The sequence below is a fragment of the Pteropus medius genome, unplaced genomic scaffold (genome assembly GCF_902729225.1).
Source record: "Pteropus medius unplaced genomic scaffold, Ma_sr-lr_union100, whole genome shotgun sequence".
Classification (NCBI taxonomy): Eukaryota; Metazoa; Chordata; class Mammalia; order Chiroptera; family Pteropodidae; genus Pteropus; species Pteropus medius.
Window position 1 is genome coordinate 4785942 of NW_024351647.1, and position 20699 is coordinate 4806640.

Consider the following 20699-nt stretch of genomic DNA (forward strand, 5'->3'; position numbering starts at 1 on the left):
CGTGACTTTTGAACATTTTGGTACCTACACAAACCCAGTGCCACGGTGCTTGGGCTTAACGACGCGGACCTTGTCTTTTCCCTGGAAGCTTCAGTGCCCTTACTTAGGTGGTTAGGCCATGCCTAAACACCATTCTTTTCTGGTCCGGGATGTCCCTGCCACAGGGACAAGGCTCCAGTGTGGCGTATCCTCCGCGGCCAGGTGTTCCACAGGCAGCCGCAGAAACCACACTGTCGGTGGGCGGACAGGACAGGCGGCGGAGCGAACACCCGGGCGAGGCCCGGCGGCACGTCAGGCTGGGCGCGGCGGCGTGACGTCACGGCTCCCGTCCGCGCCCGCCGCACGCACGCGCACTGCGCCCAGCATGAGGGTCGTGGCTCTGATCAGGTAATGCGGCGCTGGTGCCACCTTCCTCCTCCTCTGCCAGCCTCCAGTCCCTTTCTGCTCAGCGGGAGGTGCCCCTGCCGCTGGCGGCGAAAAGAGGGTGTCTGTGCTGGAGCCGCGTCTCCGGGCCTTGGCGTCTCCCGCCCAAAGGAAGAGGCGGAGCCTTGGGGCTATTGCCTGGCCTGGCTGGTCCCGTCGTCTTGAGTTCGCGTTCCTCCTCTGTGCTCGTCGCCGCCCCTCCGCCCTTCTGGCCCTCAGACTTGGATTCACATTGGATTCACCTGGGGAACTTCAAAAAGCTACTGGTGTTTGGGTCTCACAGTCAAGAGCGTTGCTTTAAGTAGTCTGACGCGGCCGGGGGTCGGATTCTTAAAAACTGTAAAGGGCAGTGAAGTTTGAGAACCACTGCTTGGCTCTACTCAGCCACCCTATCCCTTTCCTTCTGGCTTTCTTCATCCTCTCCTATAGTTGCCGTCAGTCTTACCGATTGCCCTCCGGGTCCTGCCTTCCACACTAGGCTGTTTACAGCCCCACCCCTTCCCACAAAGGTCCACCTGTCCTTCCCCTGCCTCCCACGTGTGTCTGGATTGCTTATGACATGGATATGTTTTACCTTGGTGCTCAAGGACAGACATGGAATTGTACCAGTTTTATCTTAGATCCAGTTGCTGTTTCTTCGGACACTCATTAATTGCTTTTTAGATCTTATGGTAACACTCCATATTCCAAAAGGGATTTGAAATCTATAGTAATCCATCATATTTAGGTGTCTAAAGCCCTATGACAGCCAAGGACAAGCCACTTTAAAAGTTTTTTTACTCAGTCTTTAAACTCAAGCAAAAGGGAACACAATAACAAGATTAAAAAAGGAATTTAGACTAGTCGAATATTTGATGAGATTTAGATTTCTATAGAATAGCTACACCACTGCCATGCACTTTTTTTGGTAAACCCATTGATTTCATGTTCCCATTGATTTCATGTTACTGTTGGGTGCCCTAAGTAATTGCTATTGGCTGACAGTAGTGACCTATGAAGGACTCTTGATATAACACTCGAATTCACTTCCGGAGCAACTGGAATATTCCAGTTTCTTTTATTTCAGTGCCATTTTTAGGCGACTATAATGTCAAAAAGTATCGTTACTCAGTGAATTTCTTTTGTAGAGTGAATGATTAACCTTTGACCATTGTGGTCTTCATTTGATCGAGCTCGATAACAAAAAGTAGTCCAGGGAATGAGTAATTCAGATCCATGTGCAATATGCCAAAAGTTTAACCATTAAAGATACATCGACTGAAGACTCATAAATGTTGGAGGGAAGAAGAGAAGACTGTTATAATCCTTTACAATAAATATTCTGTAATGTGCATACATTACTTTTATAATAAAAAAGCAAACTACTACAAAAAGGCGATGTTGGAAATTTTTTGCTAAACTGTATGATCTAAGGCACTGTTGGAAAATTCTTGCTAAACTAAGATTTTTATAAATGTTAGGAGTCATGCTGTAAATATGAATACATAACAATACATATATATGAATATGAATGCATACACAGTACTCATGCATTTATATACGTATACACTTGAATATGTATAGAGTTAAATACAGTGAATCTACTGTATTTGTAATCCATGTGTGTGTATGGTGATGTGTGTGTAGACTGAAATACGAGATGGGATATGTGTGTGTGTGTGTGTGTGTGTGTGTGAGGGAATAAGTAAAACCAAGATTCTTACATATCTTCAGACCATAAAGATTATTTTTCTAATACACAAAAGATTGACTTATTGAATTTTACAGTTGAATGACACCTTGAAGATTAGCTAGGCCATTCTCTAATTTTATAATGAAGCTGTAAACACAGCACATTGAGTAATTTAGCTTAGTATCCAGAATTGGAAACAAATTCTGATTTTGGGACTTCTCACATAACATATTCTAATGTGCTTTGTGACATTCCTGGTGGTAAGACATTCAGTATTTCCCAAACTTATTTCTCCTTGAAAACCTTTGTTCTTAGAATATTTGGACAGTAATGTTTCATAGGACACAATTTGGGAACTGCTATTTTAAAGCCATATTTGAAAGTATATTTTAAAATAAGTTATAAGGCTAAGTTCTGATTGAGGATGTACCCCTTAATCTTTAATACTGTACAGAATTAGAATTGTGCAGGTATACCCTTTAATTTTTAATATTCTAAATATTCTAAAGAACTAAATCTTTTTGTCCCTTTGTCCTGTGGAAACAGAACAGTGAGGGTCAATAGGGGAAGTTGTGGAATCATATTTATGAGAATATCAGAATCTGAGGAAAGAGACTGTGATGAATAACTTCTCTTTGGTCCCCACATTCTCTCTCCCCTTAAGAAGTTCTGGAATGATAGTCATTACTGATCAGAATGTAATAGAGACAGACAAATGTTGGGAAATAAGGCAAAAAGGCCTGCCTCTAAGATAAAAAGTCTCTCTTAGTTTCTTGGGCTTTGCATAAGGCCTCTAGGATAAAAAGTCTCTTCGTTTCTTGGGCTAAGAATAGTTCTAAACATTGCCTGGGTGTACATTTGAAGATCTTAAGCAAAGATTGGAAGGAAATGAAACCAGGTGGAAAACAAAGTGAAGAGAGGCAATAATGAAAGAAAAGAAGAAACAGGTGTAGTGAGAAATGGTATGAAACCAAAATAGCATGGAGGTCGCCATTCAGCCTCGTTATAGATGCAGTACCACTTGTCTTGACTAAGGGATTTGCCTCTACCTGAGTTAGATTTGCTATCAGAATTTAGAAGTTCTTTTCAACCTGTTAATTTGATTTGTGCTCAAGCCTTATCCTGCCATCATACAGTGATGACTAAAAGATGAAGTACTGATAACACTGATGTTTATCAGGGTAATTCAGCATTTTGCTTTCTATCTCTATGGAATTTGAACCCACCAAATATGTCATACTTTGTTATTAGATTGGATCTCAGATCTTTAATTTGATCCTTTAATTGGTGATGGAGGCCAGTTGTTAGATTTCATACAGTGGAACAGAATAGATTTTTTTTTTTCTTTTACTTTTTCATGGAGAATTTCATTTAAGGAGTATATATAATAAGTTTCTAGCTGGAATATAAGCAAATCATTTAGTCTGCAAAGCACTTTATATATTAAGTAAAGCTACTATCACAAACCAAAGAGTTATATTTTGTTTAGAATAGTATTTGTTATAATGATATAATTTCATAAGCTCTTATGAGTAACAACCTTAGACATTCAGATCAGTTTGCTCAGTTTGCTTATACTGTGAAAATTACCTGTGGCTTATTTGCATTCTAATTATAAGGTAGTCCCTCAAATATTCTGTAAAGGCGAATACATAATGTGTTCTATTTTGATATCTAGTGATTCTATGTTGACTAATGGTCAGTAACCTGATATTTATTTCTTTACTATTTTTTAGTGGTGGGAAAGACAGCTGTTATAATATGATGCAGTGCATTGCTGCTGGGCATCAGATTGTGGCTCTAGCAAATCTGAGACCAGCTGAAAACCAAGGTAAGTGTATACCTTTACTGGAAGTTCTGTAAATGACTGAAACTCCAACTTCATAATTACATTCTATTATATACAGTATGCAAAAACAAAAAAAGGAACTACTATATCTTTAGCACCTGTTAGATTCTAAGTTCTGTGGTAAGTATTTTCCATGACATATCCTTTAATCCTCATAAGAACATCTATAGAGTTTTATTAGACAGGGATCCTGAGGCTCAGAGTTTTATAAATTTGTCCAAGTTAAAATATCTACAGCAAACTTGCAGAGCTGAGACTTGAACCCTTGTACTTCAGAGTGTACTGTCATTCCACCTCAACACATTTCCGATTGTTGGAGGCAATATACAGGTAAATAAGATATAGCCTCTAGGAGCTTAGGAGGTAAGATGTATATTGATATTTGATAATATATCATATTTATCATTGGTAAATGATAATGTATGAATTTTATTATTAAAAGATCCAAGTTAGCCATCTTATATGTAAGCTAAATTTGAGACTTGAGAAAGGCATAAAGTAATTTCTACTTTTTATTTGTCTTTGGTAGCAAGAACATCCATAAATAATCCACAGACCTCATTTTAGCTATTTTTGTCAGATTTCTCCTTAGTGAAATTTTCCCAATTCGAATTTTTTCCATATCTGTGTCTAATTTTCTTCCTTAAATAAGGACATCAGTCATATTGGATTAAGGGTCCACCTTGATGACCTCATCTTAACTAATTATGTCTGCAGTGAGCCTATATCCAAATAAGGTCACATTTTGAGATACTGGATATTAGAACTTCAGAATAAGAATTTGGGAGGGATACCTTAAGCCTTCAACAGTATTTTTTTTTTTTTTAATTGAGATATAATTGACATATACCATTATATTAGTTTTAGGTATACAACATATTGATTTGGTATATGTATATATTGTGAAATGATCACAAGTCTAGTTAATATCCATCACCACACATAGTTACAATTTTTTCCCAATTAGAACTTTTTAAAAAAAGAAAAAGATATACCAATTTGCTTTTTAGACTCTTTTATATAACTATATATATTATATATATATGTCCATATATACATATAACTATAGATACTAACTGCTAAAATGTAATAAGAGAAGAACACTTGTGGAAGTTAATTTGTTACCACATGGCTCTTCTAGTAAAATCTTTTTAGTATTTTAGGATCCCCTTTACTCAACATCTTTCAAGACTCCATGCTTTTGCTCTACTGTTATTTTGGGGTAAATTAAAAAGAGTCGTGTATATAAAAATACGAATCATAGTTCCTGGCATGAAGTAGGCAGTTAGTAAATGTAGTTGAATCTGAAGCTAGCTCTAAATCAATCGATCAATCAATCAATCAATCACTCCCTTCTTCTTGCCCTTCCTTCCTCTCTCCCTTCCTTCCTCCTTTCTTTCCTTCTTTCCTTCCTCCTTTCCTTCCATTCCTTCCTTCCTCCCTCCCTCATTTTACAGTTGTTTTCTATTTATTTTGTTTTTGCTTTTAATCTCCAAATAGATTGCTTGTAAGCTTCTTGAGAAAAGAGATCATATCTTCTATGTTCCCTTAATTGCTCTTCAGCACTTGAGATAGCTCTGCATTTTATAGGCATTCACTCAGTTTATTGGTGGAGAGATGAATAATGAACTAACTAGAATTAGCCCTGGCATAGCCATCAGTTATTTCAGTCAAGTATTTGAATTTTTTCCTTCTATGATTAAGATCCAAATAATGCTGAAAGTAAAGTGGGACGATGGAGATTAGAACTATTTTATAGGAAGAACTAGAACAGGTTCTATAGAGGGTCAGGTAAACAAACACTCCAGGATTTTGCACTGGGATTCAGATGGTGAATAACAATAGCTTTTTAGAATTGAGTTGTTTTGAAAATAACCTCCTATTTCTGGACTTTAAATAATAAACAGAAAACTCTGACTAAGGGTGAGTGGGAACTATACTGTAACTTCTATATTGTAGAAGAAAAAGCAGAATTTTTTTGCAGGCTTATGTTCTATGACCAAAGTAAAGAAATTTCTTTATCCCTTGTGGTCAGTCAAGCAAGTGGGTTTTTTAAACTTTCTATCTTGAGAGCTTTGGTATTTAAAAAGCAGATGTTTATGTGATATATAATATATACTTGATATAATATAATCAAAACTTCCCTCCATGGAGCTTCTGTCTTGTCTTCAGTTTTTCTATGTGAATTATTATATTTACTTTGTACTGAATCATTACAGTATAATGTTCCATGTGTTAATGGCAGGGTGTTTATGATGACAAATAAAGTATATCTTTATACCCCACAATGGAATGGAGACATTTATTTAGGGTATTGTTAGTGAGAAAAAATTTTAATAGTAAATAGAATTGGAATATTTTGAAATAAAAGCTGGAAACAATCAGCTGAAACGATAGTAATTGTAGAAAAAGAGAATAGATGGCTATGGATTGGGAAATGGAGATGGTTTAGCTAATGTTGATTTAAAGTCAGCAGGAAATTGGTGATTATTGAATGATTCATTGATTAACTTCTTTTCCGTTGTAAAAGAAACCTTAATGAGAAATGACTGGTCGAGATGACTCCAGTATAGAGTAAAGTTGGTTACAGCGAATTCATGGCACTGCGTTTTCAATGGGTAGTCTGGAAAGGAATTTATCCCCATCAATGGGGATAATGTGAAGTTGTCATAAAATTTATAAAACCATCTCTTTAAATTTGTAGTAGGAAATTTTGTGGCATGTTAATTGAGGTGCTTCAGGCAACAGTGGAGCCTTTTGGTTTTATTTGATCTCATACCATTATTACTATGTAGCTTCCCTTAATAAAAGTTACATTGTGGTTAGGACTAAATGGAGCCTTAAAGGAAAATTGTCTTCTAGGTATTTAAAGTCGGTAAAATGTTTTAATTATTATGCAAACATCAGGATGTTTCTTGCTAAGAAGCTCAAAGTTCTTTAGATATAGTAATTTGATTGTATCAGTATTTTTTAAAATTAATGCATTTAAAGGTTCAGTTTAAGTTTGAAAGGAAGGTAGGCTGAAAAATTTTTAGATAACTTTAACTGTATCTCTACTTCCTACTGGGACCAGAAGTAGACGGATCTTTAAAAATAATGTCAGTACATGGAAGCCAATCTGGTGTGTAGGTCCAGAAAACTAGAGTGCCAAAATGCAATGGCATATTGTTGATGGTTTTGATTATTTAAGGGACCTTTCCTTACAATATCATTTTTTATGCCTTTTGACGGATACTTTGACATTCAGAGGAAAGCCTGGACCTGCTTGGCGTATGTGCATACATATACACACATTTGCATATATGTCAAACAAATTGTTTTGTAACCTTTTTTTTAAACTTAATATGTTATGAACATCTTCCATGTCATGTTATTCTACGATAGCATTTCCTAGATATCTTCTTGGAATACAAATAACACATGAAATGTAAGTGTTCTGTGGATAGATAAATTTGAGAGATAGTTCATACTGTCCTCCTTATTGGAGCACCTTAAACACACTAGCCTCGGAAGAATTACAGCAAAGGCACATATTTAACATGGTTTATTCCTCAACTTTTTATAAACTAATTTGACCATGGAATCCTTTTTTTATCCACCTTTGAGTATCTCATAGGATTTCTATTCTGCAGAATATACTTTAAAAAATGCTCTTCAAGTTATATTAATGGTTACACAGTATTTCAGAATATACCATAAGTTCTAATCTATTACAAGTAATGCTGTGATAAATATCTTTGCAAATAATCTTTATGTATATTCGTTATTTTTTCTAAAAAATAAAATTATGAGATCACAAAGGCCATTCCAATATATTTCTAAGATCATTTGCATCACCAAAAAGTCTGATGTGATTCATCTGTTTTGAATCTTTTACCCATATCGATATGTGTGGAATCTTGTGACACCAGTGTTTGTGTTGCTAACTAGCTTAAGTTATATTTCTATACACTTGTGTAAGTGCTTTAATACTATTGAATTTACTTGTGTATATGTTTTGTTGAAGTACTGAATAAAATATAGCATCTAAATTTTTTTCTTAAAAACATTTGTTACTTATTAACTAAATTGATATTTAAGAAAGGTTTTCTGCTACAACTCTAGATGACTTCGTGAATAACCTTGAATTATTTGAAAAAACATATGTTATAAAATCTTTAATTGAATGGTTAAAATTCATTGGAGAGAATTCTCTTTAAATATCTAGTGTATATAGTTTTAAAATTTTATATATAATGGTATTTGTAATTAGCAGTAGAAATGACTAGAGCTGATGTTAACTGGATGCAACTAAGGACAAATATTTTATTTTACTTCATGAATACCGAGAAAGATAGTATAGTTTTTAAGTTATGTGTTAACTACTCTCCAAGCAGTAAAACCTAGATAAACTTTTAAATCTGCTTTCTTTTTCACTCTGTTTTACTGATTATTCCCACTTTAATTGTTACAGTGGGGTCAGATGAACTGGATAGCTACATGTATCAGACAGTGGGTCATCATGCCATTGATTTGTATGCAGAAGCAATGGCTCTTCCCCTCTATCGCCGCACCATAAGAGGAAGGAGCGTGGATACAGGACGAGTGTACACCAAATGTGAAGGGGATGAAGTTGAAGATCTCTATGAGCTTTTGAAACTTGTTAAGGTATGCAGAGTAACCAATTACATTTACTGAATTTAATGTGTAATTTAGAAAATTATATTTACTGAATTATTTAATAATAAATAATTTACAATGGTTAGTTGTAATAGTTTCTATCTAAAATGATAAAATGGATATTTTATCATTTTAGATAGAAAAAAATTGTTACTATACCTTTTAATTAAAGAGTATTTAACTTTTTAAAGAGTGTATAACTTTTGATATAGTTTGGTACCCAGGATTGTCAAATGATATTTAACTAAGTTTTTTTTCTTAGAATTTTGGAGCTGATAACCTTTCAATCATTTTTTTAACAAATATTTTTTGAATACATTGGTATATAGTTATAGGAACTAGGGAATAGGACAATGAACAGGTCAGACAAAGTCCTGTTCTACTGGAGCTCACTTTCCATTGGAAAGAGAGACAATAAAAATAAATAAACAAACAAACAAGTAAATAAATTCGTTCTGGTGAAGAGTGCTATGAAGAAGAATGAAGCAGAGTCAAGATTATTAGAGTGATGATGAGGAATGGTAAAGCAAGACCTTTTTGATATGATGAAGTTTAAATAGACCTAAAGAAAGTGGGAAACTGGGCCTTGTTTAAATCTAGTAGAAGAGGTATAAATTAAATACTTAAGTCTCTGTATATTAGAGTTAGGCAGCCATTGTATATTCATTGTTAATTTCTCCAGACAGAAAACTTAGAAAAATGTGGGGCTCCTTTTTCTAGTAGATACTATACTCAGTACATGTTAATTAATGGAGATTATTTTATATTAAGCAGTTATATTCTCACTGATAGCAAACTGTTTGAATACAATTCTCACTGATAGCAGACTGTTTGAATACAATTCAGTAGTCTTCCTAAGTATGAATTTTATCCAATCAGCTATAGTCAATTCATATAAGACATATTGAATGAAATAAAGAATTTAAGCCAATATTTCCTGGAAGTCTTAACAGTTTTTTCACAAAGGAAAGTAAGATTTCTGTCCCTTCTTCTGCCAAGGGACATTGCATTTCATTTTCTCATTCTTCAGAGAAGTTCAGCTTTTCAGAAGTTAGTCATGAACCTGCGTCATGTAAATTTTCTAGTCCCAAATAGCTACTTCAATGCTATAATTTAAATTTGATGCTGATCAAAGCTTCATATCAAGTAGGGATTTTGATTCAAAAAGTATACGGAGCATTTAAATTCCTTTGAAGTTTGCTTTATTAAAATATTTCTTATTTTTTATGTCTGAACATGTTCATTTTTATTTATCCTTTAAAAAAGAAACTAAAAGAAGAAATACTTAGAATAGTTCCATAATTTAATTTACTGGTTAGTTCTGGATAGCATAAGAAGTAGGTACTTCTCAAAGGAAATCACAGGGACCTGTTTTTTGGGGTTTTTTTTCCCCCTTTGGGAAGATACATGCTAAGCACAACTATTTTGATTATCAAACAAGGGGAAAGGCATAAGAGTTCCACTTTTAATAGTCTTCTCTCCGTATAGGCAATTAAGATCTTGACTATGTGCAGTCTGAGATAGAAAGTACTAAGTGCAAATTCTGCATTTTCAAAATTTCTTTTTCAGATTATAAAGAAATAGACTATTAAGTTTTAGCATAAATTGGCTTTACAAAATGATGGGATTCACACTAGGAGTAACTGGATTTTAAAAAAATCTCTGGTAACTGATAACTTTGGAGAAGCTATATGATAACAGCCTTCCAACAAAGGGAAAGATAATAAATTACTAATCAGTTTAATTAAAAATGATCAGATTAGTAGTAATTAAGAAGAAATTTCCCTTTCGATCATGCTGTATTTGGAGAAATGGATGCTTTGCCATTATCTTTATATAACCGTCAGTTATGACATAAACTAATGCTAATGTTAAATCTTGACAACTTCTGCTTTGGAAGTTTGTACATGATAATTATAACTATAGTTGAAAGAGATGTTATCAAGTTGTCTAGGACTAAATAGTTACTTCTTTTCCTGTGTAGAAATACTAATTTTACTTTGAGATATTTTAAGGGCATAAATATCTGAAATATATTGTTTTTATGGAAAAGATTGTATAACCACGCTTTTATAGTCAAATCCATTTGTGATACAGTGGTGAAAAGATTCCAATAGAGGTCTCACAAATTCTAATGAGTAATTGAGTAATTATGGAAAAAAACGAGTCTAGAAGAGCTATAATTCTTCAAGTTTTCACTTGTTCTAAGAAAAATATGGAACTGCTTTTTTTCATCCTTTGAATATTAATAGAGCATTGAACGCATTTAGATTCATTTTTATTTTAAACATTTATTTATAACATGTTTCAATTTTGTGGCTTTCACATGTAAGTCAGTCTTATGTTTTTGTAACTTTTTTCTCCATATTAGAGCTAATTTTTTAGTAGAAGATGTTCCTTTTTGTAAAGAATTTAATTGGCTAATTATGGAAAAGAAGTAGGAAACATTTGGAGGAATTTACAGTTAAAAGTTCACTAACTTTTATAGAAGTTATGAAAACTAATAGAACTGTAATAAGCCTTTATGTTTCATAGATCAGGTGGTTATGACATAGATATATCCCAAGCTGTTTGTAAAATACCTGGTTTTCATATACCTAGATTTTATTCATTAGATTTTTTTTAATATTAAAATGTCACGTCAGTTCTCATCAGGAGTAATTTAGCATATAACCTGTATTCTTGAAAATATAATAATTTTCAAATTCTGTGTGTGTTTTTAAGTCACATAAACAATGTAGTAAATACCTATAAACACCATATCTCTATAGAGAATATATTTAAGGATTAGTATATTCTTTCTTTCTCCACTGGCTTGGAGCCACTTTTTACTGGATATGATATCTTACTCTTTCTTGATTTATTCCCTTATTTCAGTGGAGTCTATCTTTAAGAACTTCCTTAGAGAAGGAACTTTCAAATCCTTACATTTTGAAAATGTTCCTATTCTGCCCTCATATTTGATTGGTACATTGGTTGAATTTAAAATTTTAGATGGAAAGTCATTCTTCCCGAAATCATTGACGATATTGCTTCATGGCCTTCTAGAATTTTGCTGATGAGAAAGTTTGATGTTGATGTGACATTTGTTCCTTTTTAGCTGATTTGTTTTTCCTCTCTGTTAACTTGTATGATTGTATTATGCTTGGTATACTAAAATATCATAACAATATATTGGACATTGAAATTGCTACCCCAGCATCCCTTCTGCATCTTCCTATTGAGTAGCAGCATATTCTTGTCCTCTTTCCCTTAATGTTGGTTCAGGGATGACGTTAATCCAAGTGACCCACTCACAACCTGCCATTCTCTTGATCATTGTGATTGGATCAGGAGTGGTTTTGTTAACCTACGTTGTACCAAATAGAATGAAGCTGAAGCTGCAGATGATGGATAGTTGGCTGGTTGGCAGAAGATAAGCTCTTTCTCCTGTAAAGAGGATTGTGTAAATGGGAAGCCTAGAATTGCTATGACCTTTTTTTTTTTTTTTTGTGGGAAGAAAACCCGATGTCAAATCTGACCAAAATATGGCAGAGCTAATAGAACTGCAGTGGGAGGATGGCTCTGGCAAATGCTCTCCCATTATTTGTTTGATAATTTGCTCCCTTCGACTTTCTCTAGTCCCTTTTTCTGGAACTCTCACTGTTCAGATGTTATACCTCCTAGAATGAAACTTCACTTCTTTTTTCTCACATATTTTATTTAGCAATCATATTTTTAATAGCCAAGAACTTTACTTGTTTATGAATTGGTCCTTTTTCATAACAACCTGTTTCTCTTTCTATGGTATAGCATCACTACAGCCTTAAAATAAAGATTAGAGATTTTAAACATTATCTTTCATTCCCTAAAATGTTAATGTTTTCTTTGTGGTCTTTTTTTTCTAATGTTTATGTTCTCTTTCATGTTGTAGGCTTTTCTTAAATGTATTGTTGTTGACTGTGAATACTTTCGACTTTAGAAATTTTCCAACCTCATATCTTAAACTTCTTATACCTGGAGTTCAGGATAATATAGCCTAGTTTGGATCCTTTCTTGGCTTTCTTCTTTTTCATGAAAATAGTAGGTTATAACTTCCTCTGTTGATTTATCAGCTATCATTCTCTCTTCATCTGCTTTCTTACTCAAGAAATTAAAATCTTCTTTCCATTTTTGTCACCCCTCTGTTCTCTGTTTTTTGGGGGATATACATTTGTTTTAATTTTAATGGACTCTCTCGATCTAGAGATCTGTGTTAATTTTATTCTAATGTAATTAATTTAATATTCTTCCTTAAGTTGAATATTCAGTTTTGGTCTTCCTTTTCTAATCTTTGGTACTTTTCTTTCCTCATATTCTTTTTCTCATTAGGTATCTTGGTGTTGATAACTATGAATTCCTTATAAATAAATGACTGACTTTTTAAACCATTTTAACTTAATATTTTTACTTAATATTTTTAGTAAACATCAAATGCCACTTTACTGTTCGTATTGGTTAGAATTAATTCTTTTGATTACTTGGAACAGAAAGTCATACTCAAACTGATTTAAATAAAAAGAGGATTTCTTAACAATAACCTAAAGATAAGTTTGGCTTCAAGTAGACTAGATACAGGACACAAATTATATAATCAAAGCCCCCTACCCCCATTTCCTCATTTCTATCTCTTGCTTCTACTTTCTGTTGATTCTGTTCTCAATTAGGAACATTGTAGTTAGAAGGCAGCTGCCAGTTACATTCTTTGTGGTTCAATCTAGTAGGAAAAGTTCCCATCTCCTTAAATAGGTCCAAGGAAAATCTAGTTAATGTTCTGTTGTTACTCAGTGTCCTGACTTGTATCATTCATTAGCCAGTCATTCTTGGGAGAAGATGATTTTATTTGATTGAGCAGGCCTAGATCATATACCGTTCCCAGAGCAGGAGATGGAGTATCTTGGTTCTTTGGAAACAACAGACAGAACTCACTATGCGAAGGGTAAATTTCCAACTATAAAGCAGGCTGTTGCTAGTATAAGGGTGAACTGTGAGATGGGGGCAAAGAGCTGTAAGTTTCCTGAAAATAAATGGTTTTAAACTGCTTATAAACTAGAGAACCATCCTAAATGGTTCATTTTCTAATATCTCCCCCTTCCCTCCCTCTCCTTCTTCCTTCATACCTATTTTCAAAAATAGTTGACCATTGGGGCCACAACAGTAAGCTTATACTCCAGGACCTTTATATTCAGTTGCTTATGATTTCTCCACTCTGATATCATATAGGCATGGTAAACTCAACAAGTTCAAAATGTATTCATTATTTTTTCTGCACAAACTTGCTTCATTTCCTGTTTTCCCCTCTTAGTTAATAACATCGTCATTTATCCCACCACCTAAGTCTGTCTTGGGTCTCACTACCAGACTTACATTTTTCGTCAGTTCCCTCCCACCCAAACCACCACCACCATCAGATCTCTAGGCCATGTCGATATTTCTATGACTGCTGAAATCTGATCCTTTGACTTCATTCTCATGGTTACTGGTTTTTCATCTGTACTATGCAGAAGTCTCCTAACTACTCAACTTGCCCTCAATATTGCCCTAAGCTCCATCTATTCCTTCTACCATATTGTTGTCAGCTAATCTATATACATGCTTAAATAACCCACTATCAAGATAAAGTCCAAACACATTAACCTGACACAAAAGACACTTTAAGAAGAGGCCTTTGCAATCGTACCACTCTGATCCTGACATTCCTACACAAGCTTCTGGGTTCAAGTTCTAATGAACTAATTATATTTCTAGGGTATTGCTTTTTCATACCCGAGTCTTTGCGTAAGCTTTTCTCTATCCTTATCTTTCGTTTTCTTGAAGAACCCTTTCTTAATTTGTACCCTTCTATGAAATCAGCTCTAATTTACCTTCTTGTCTCTTCTGTGGCATCTCGTTTATACCTCTACTGTGCTTCTCAGGACACTAATAGGATTGTTTATGTGGCTGTCTCTTGCTAGATTGTGAGGCACTCCTAGACATGCTCAGTGCTCTTTATTTTTATATCTCTGGTGTCCAGCAGTGTTCCTGGCAGATGGCTGGCTTTTAAAGTATTGTTGAATAAATTAGTCCAAAATTTAACAAATTATTTTTCATATAATAATTTATCTATTGCAGAGGAGCCACAATGCTGTTACAAAATATGATGTAAAACTATTGGTAAATTCATTTTATTTTTGTTTTTCCATTTAGAAGCTTAAGTGGAATGGGCATCATAGTGAAACTTTTCAAAATAAAGTATCCAATCAGATTTGGCACTGTAACCACTAAGTATACCAAGAATAATTTCTAGCTGCAGAAAATTTTATAAAAGTACCGAACAGATACTTTTTCAAATCATTTTTGGTATCTGCATGTTAGAAAACCTGCTTATGATGTTGGAAAACTACTTTGTAGATCTCTTTTCACTTTGGATCTAGGGGAAACAAATCCTAGATCATTGGGTGGCTTGACACAAATCCAAATGGTTTGGAGTGGGAGGAACATATAAGATGGCCTTAAGATTTTCGGAGGACCCAGACATAGTGCTAATTAAACAGGCACATTGCCCTGTACAGATTGCTCCTGGCTCTTCAGCATTGCACAGCTTGCTTCAAGCCCTGTCACTTCCAAAGATTTTGGACATTAAACCTGGTCCCTTGGCATAAGAAATGCTTTTCTAGTATTGATTCTGGGCTCCAAACAGGAAGGGTGGGAATTAGCACAGACCAGTGTCATTTTGACTCTCAGGTGTGGCTGTATCGAGGCTCTGCCATCTCTGGCCCTTGCAGATAATAAAGTCAAGCATGCATGAGAAAGCACATGATGGAAGATCTATCTGAAAATAAAATGTTGGATCACATTTGTCAATTATTACAGTTTGTAAACTTATCACAAGTCTAGAGTCCATCTATAGATTACCCCTAAAGCCTAGAAAATCCCTCATTCTAGCAAAATTATCGTCTTTTCAACCTTGAACTTTCTCCACTTGACATCAATGATTCTGCATGTATATTACATATGCACATATATACTCTTTCGTTTTATCTTGTGCCTGATTCAGTGCCTCTGTAAATTCACCAATTGACTTTTATGTCCTTGTAGTCCTTCTACGAACTATAGATTTCTTTCTATCTTATCATTTACTCTATATATTTTAAAGTGTATTGAGTATGTTTGACTTGTGTTTCAAATTTCTTTCCTTATGCTTTTCAGTCTTTGGCATCTGTGTCCTATTGACTTTATTTTCTTTTTTCCTGGCTACACTACCAGTATTTTTCAGAAACCTTCTAATAGATGTCTACTTCTGGAGTTGTGTTGTCTAAGATCCTAGATGTACATTTCTGTCCTGTAGTCTTTTCCTTCATTTTTAGATCTGTAGCTTACTTTGTCTTTGTTATATTCTCTTTTAAATGACATTAATTGTCAAGAACACATTACCAAGATTTATAAGTATGAATTACTTTTTCATTATTGTTGTCTTTATATTTTATTGTTGCACAAGACGTTATTGGTGGCCACATAACAGTATGATAGATCTTGATCTTTTTATACTGACTTTCCCTTTTAAATTTGGAATGTCTTTATTACATAAATTTATAGTGCCTAAATCATAAAATAGCCATAAAAAAACAACGATACCATCAATAAATATTTAGAGTTGTTTATTATTATTATTATTATTATTATTATTGGTAAGATGATTCAATAGGGGCTTGTTCTGTGACATGCTGATATGAGAAAAAAATGAGTGAATCAAAAAGATGTTTAGTTGATCTTGACTTTTACTGTTAACTTTAACATATACTACTGACATTTAGAGACTTTTCCTATGTCTTTCATTCTGCAAATATTAACTGGATGCTTATAATGTACCAGTACAATGGAGTAAAAAGATAAATATGAGACAGTCTCTGCCTTCACAGACCCTGAGATGGTAAGACACATAAGCAAAGAAACTGACTCACAGTTAAGTTGCCATTAGTGTGTGCAGTTAAGGGGCAAGTAGGATTCAGAGGAGAAAAACGTTTCCCATGTTAGGGGATCTGGAGAGGCATTATGGGGGAAATTACATTTGATATCCTTGAAGATTGTTTCAATTTTGAGAGAGACAGATATGGGATAATAGCTAAGAGAATGTTGCAAATTAAAGGCATGACTTAGCCAACATCATGGAAGCAGGAAATCATGAGATATATTAGGAAATAGTGAGTGGTTCAGTTTGGCTAGAGCTCACAGTTTAAAGAGTAGTGGGAAATAAGTCTGGAAAAGTTGATTGAAGCCAAAAAAAAAAGTGTCTTAAATTTTAGGCCAAGGATTATTTCAAAGGAAGTATTTTCCAAACTCAGTTTAATGAGTCATGACCAACTTTTTTTTAAAATAAAAGAGATTTGAATAAAATAGAAAATATCAAAATGCAATAAGGTTAATTATTATTTTATGAAACATGTATGTATATACATGTTATTTGTATGTTAGGCTGTTGCATTATACACACACACATATATATATATAATTTCTTGATGTTAAACAAATTGTTATGGTCAAACAAATTTGAAAGTCACTATCTTGAAGGATTTTGCAAAAGGAATGACATAGAATTGTACAATTGGAGGAAAATTCAAGATTATTAGGTTGGACCACTATAATGCAAGAAATGGATTAGGGGAGTGGAACTCTGGACCTGAGGAGTTCTAATTGAAAACTGAGATACTAGGCTAGCCGAAAGATTCTGAGGAGCAGAACTGGGGGAATAGCTGTGAGAAAGGTCCTTGAGAGAAGACATTGAAGAGGCAGCTCGATAGGGCTTGATGATGATATTTAAATAAAAAGTGACTGGCAGTCTATGTAAGGTATCTTGTAAACTGACAGTTCCATGGCTAATTTATTCAGCTTTCATTGGGTAATATTCAGAGTGAATTATAATAGCTATATATTACAAATATTGTCTCCTAAATTTTATAGCACCTTATTTTTGTCGTCTCTTTAATCTGGTATAGGATAGTAAAGAAGATGCTTCTTATCATTTAATCAAAATTAACTCAATAAATGTTAGTTTTGTTGGTCTTTTTAATTGAACATTTAACATTTTCTTTATAGTTATATGTAGTACCCATCAACTAACATATTTCATTCTATTTCTTGACTAAATAAAACACCTTGCGTGGATTCACAGAAGGAAACAAAATGTATGATATTAGTACATTTAACATAATAATGCATGCTGGTGGGATTCTAATTATCATAGTAATTATATTGAAAAATTACTGGTAATCAAGCAAATTATAACGTTTTATAACTTTATTGATATATAATTGACATGTAGCATTGTATAAGTTTAAGGTGTGGAACGTTAGACTTGATATATATCACAAAAATGATTACTACCATAGCATTAATTAGCACTTCCATCCCACTACTTACTTAACATTTCTTTTTTTATGGTGAAAACATTTAAGATATTCTCTCTTAGCAACTTTCAAGTTTATAGTAATACAGTATTATTAATCATAATTACCATGCTATACATCAGATTCCCAGAACCTGTTAATCTTAAAACTGAAAGTTTGTATCTTTTAACTAACATCTCCCCATTTCCCCCACCTTAGGACCCTACACCTCACCAGTCTACTGTTTCCGTGTATTTGATTTTTTTTAGATTCTACATATAAGTGATATACAGTATTTGTCTTTCTCTGTTTGACTTAGTTTCCTTAGCATAATGCCCTCAAGTTTCCTTTAAGTTGTCACAAACACCAGGATTTCCTTCTTTCTCATGGCTTAATGCAAATATTTCATTGTATATATATCTTTATTCATTCACTCATTTATGAATTAAGCTGTTTCCATATCTCGGCTATTGTGAATAATGCTGCAATGAACGTGGGGTGCAGATAACTCTTTGAAATCCTGTTTTCATTTCCCTTAGATACATACCTAGAAGTGGGATTGCTGATTCGTATACTTGTTCTATTTTTAGTTTTTTGACGAACCTCCATACCGTTTTCCATAGTAGCTGTACCAGTTTACATCCCCATCAACAGTGTGCAAGTGCTTCCTTTTTTCCACACCTTCGACACTTGTTATCTGTTGTCTTTGATTAGAGCCATTCTAACAGGTGTGAGGCAATATCTCATTGTAGTTTTGATTGGCATTTACCTGATAATTAGTGATGTTGAGCACCTTTTCATATACCTGTTGACCATTTGCATGTTTTCTTTGGGAAAATGTCTATTCAGTTTCTCTGTCCATTTTTAACTTGGGCTGTTTGATTTTTTGCTATTGAGTTGTATGAGTTCTTTATATATTTTAGATATTAACCTATTATAAGATATATGATTTGCAAATATTTTCTCTTATTTGTTTGGTTGCCTTTTCATTTTGCCAGTGGTGCCCTTTGATGTGTAGGAGCTTTTTCGTTTGATGTAGTCCCACTTATTTATAATATATAATGTCTTAATAGGTTCTGTAGGCTTTTGGGTATCGTTTCAGAGTGAACATGGCTTCAGAACTGTAAATTAATTGACTCTTCATACTCTTCTTAGAGTTTTTCCCTAGTCTTTCACTCTCTATAATTTATCCTGCACACTCCTGCCAGGGAAATCTTTCTCAAGTGCAGAGTCAATCACATTTGTTTCTTTATCATAAATTTTTGTTGTGTATCATGAATCTGTTAGGTGCTCTATAATATGACTTCAGCTTATCTTTTGTCTTTTCCTACCCAGTATTTCTTTACGTGGAACTTATATTCTACTCTAAACTAGACTATTGTTCCCCACATAGTCCATGTCTTTCCTGCATAGTGCTGTATTTTAGTTAGAAATAACCTTCCTCTCCAATTCCTGTGGCATCTTTTTTTATTTCTGCTTTGATATCCCCCCACTGAATGTAGTAACTTCCTTCTGGAACCTTCATAAAACATTATATCTCTCTTATAGTACTTATCTATTTTGATAAACAGAATTACTGGCTTTTTGTTTTTGTTTTATTTTATATTGTGGGTTTTTCTTTAAAGAGTATAAGTACCTTGAGGGGCAGGGATTGTATTTTATTCTTTTTTATTTCTTTTGGGACTCTCTGCAACCCTTGTACTATACAGGCATCATGTTCAAATATTCTCCTCTGGAATTCACTTATTACATCTATAAAATGTGGCTATTTCTTCTTTGTTGTCTTATCTGTTTTGAGAATAACTTGAAAAATATCTGAGAGCCTCTTTAGGTTTCTACAATGAAAGATGCTATATAAATTAGTTGTTTTTTTTCCTTAGTCTGTCCACTTCATGTCAGTCTGTTTTCTTTTTCCTTTAGTCCCTTGCTTTCAAAATAATCCAGTAAACCTGAATAAAGTCAATTTTTTTATTACATACAAAATTACATTAGTGTATTATTAAATAGTAGCTGCCAGTTGGCACTGAGATGACTAAGTCCTCTTGACTTTTTTAGTATGTTAAGGGAGAGAAGAAAAAAAATGGTAATTGTTCGAATTGTGAAAGAGACTTTAATGGGGGCAAATTTATATTGTATATTGAATTGAATTTATCTTTGAACACTTGTTGCCTATAATTTTCGGCCCTCCCATATGTTTTTTAGACTCTTTTAGTCAGATAATTCAGCCTTCCAAGAGATGTGGAATTAATGTTTTCTACCTAATTTCCTACATGGGTAAACTGAGGCATTGGTTGTTTCAAAAGAACATAAAGAAGTGAACTCAATGGCAATAAAGATTCTTATTAATATATGCTTTCCTTCCATTAAAAAAATATTTTGGCATGTTCTTTTAGGTTTTTACTCTATGCTTATCTTTAAAATCAAAGCAGTATATTTTGTATTAACTCATTTGTAAAAAGCCTCAAGCGGTGACTTTCACTGAAAGTTACATGAACTGAGTTTAGAGAATTTAGATTTTGAAAGAGTACGTGAAAAATTACGAAATTTTAAAAACGGCTCTTTGAATGTCCGGAAGGAGTAGAATGGGGCTATTATGTGCACCCTTGTATGTAAGAACAATAACCTCTCACCACCAGCAGAATTATACCACACTTATTCATAGAATCTACAGTGCTGGGCCTTGTGGGTACTTTGTGTACTTGCACACAGCGGGTAT

General features: G+C 33.9%; 1 protein-coding gene across 2 annotated transcripts in view; it reads left to right on the top strand.

Moving 5' to 3' along the window:
* The first annotated feature begins 300 nt into the window (after nucleotides 1-300).
* The window catches only part of DPH6 (diphthamine biosynthesis 6), a 139021-nt gene continuing 118622 nt past the window's right edge, over nucleotides 301-20699 (top strand). Inside the window, exons 1-3 of one of the 2 annotated variants that reach the window (XM_039843966.1) lie at nucleotides 301-387; nucleotides 3832-3926; nucleotides 8398-8591. In XM_039843966.1, the coding sequence (XP_039699900.1) occupies nucleotides 365-387; nucleotides 3832-3926; nucleotides 8398-8591 (312 nt within the window). In that variant the 5' untranslated portion in view covers nucleotides 301-364. The remainder of the gene's footprint in view (nucleotides 388-3831; nucleotides 3927-8397; nucleotides 8592-20699) is intronic. The other variant, XM_039843965.1, reaches the window with a different exon arrangement.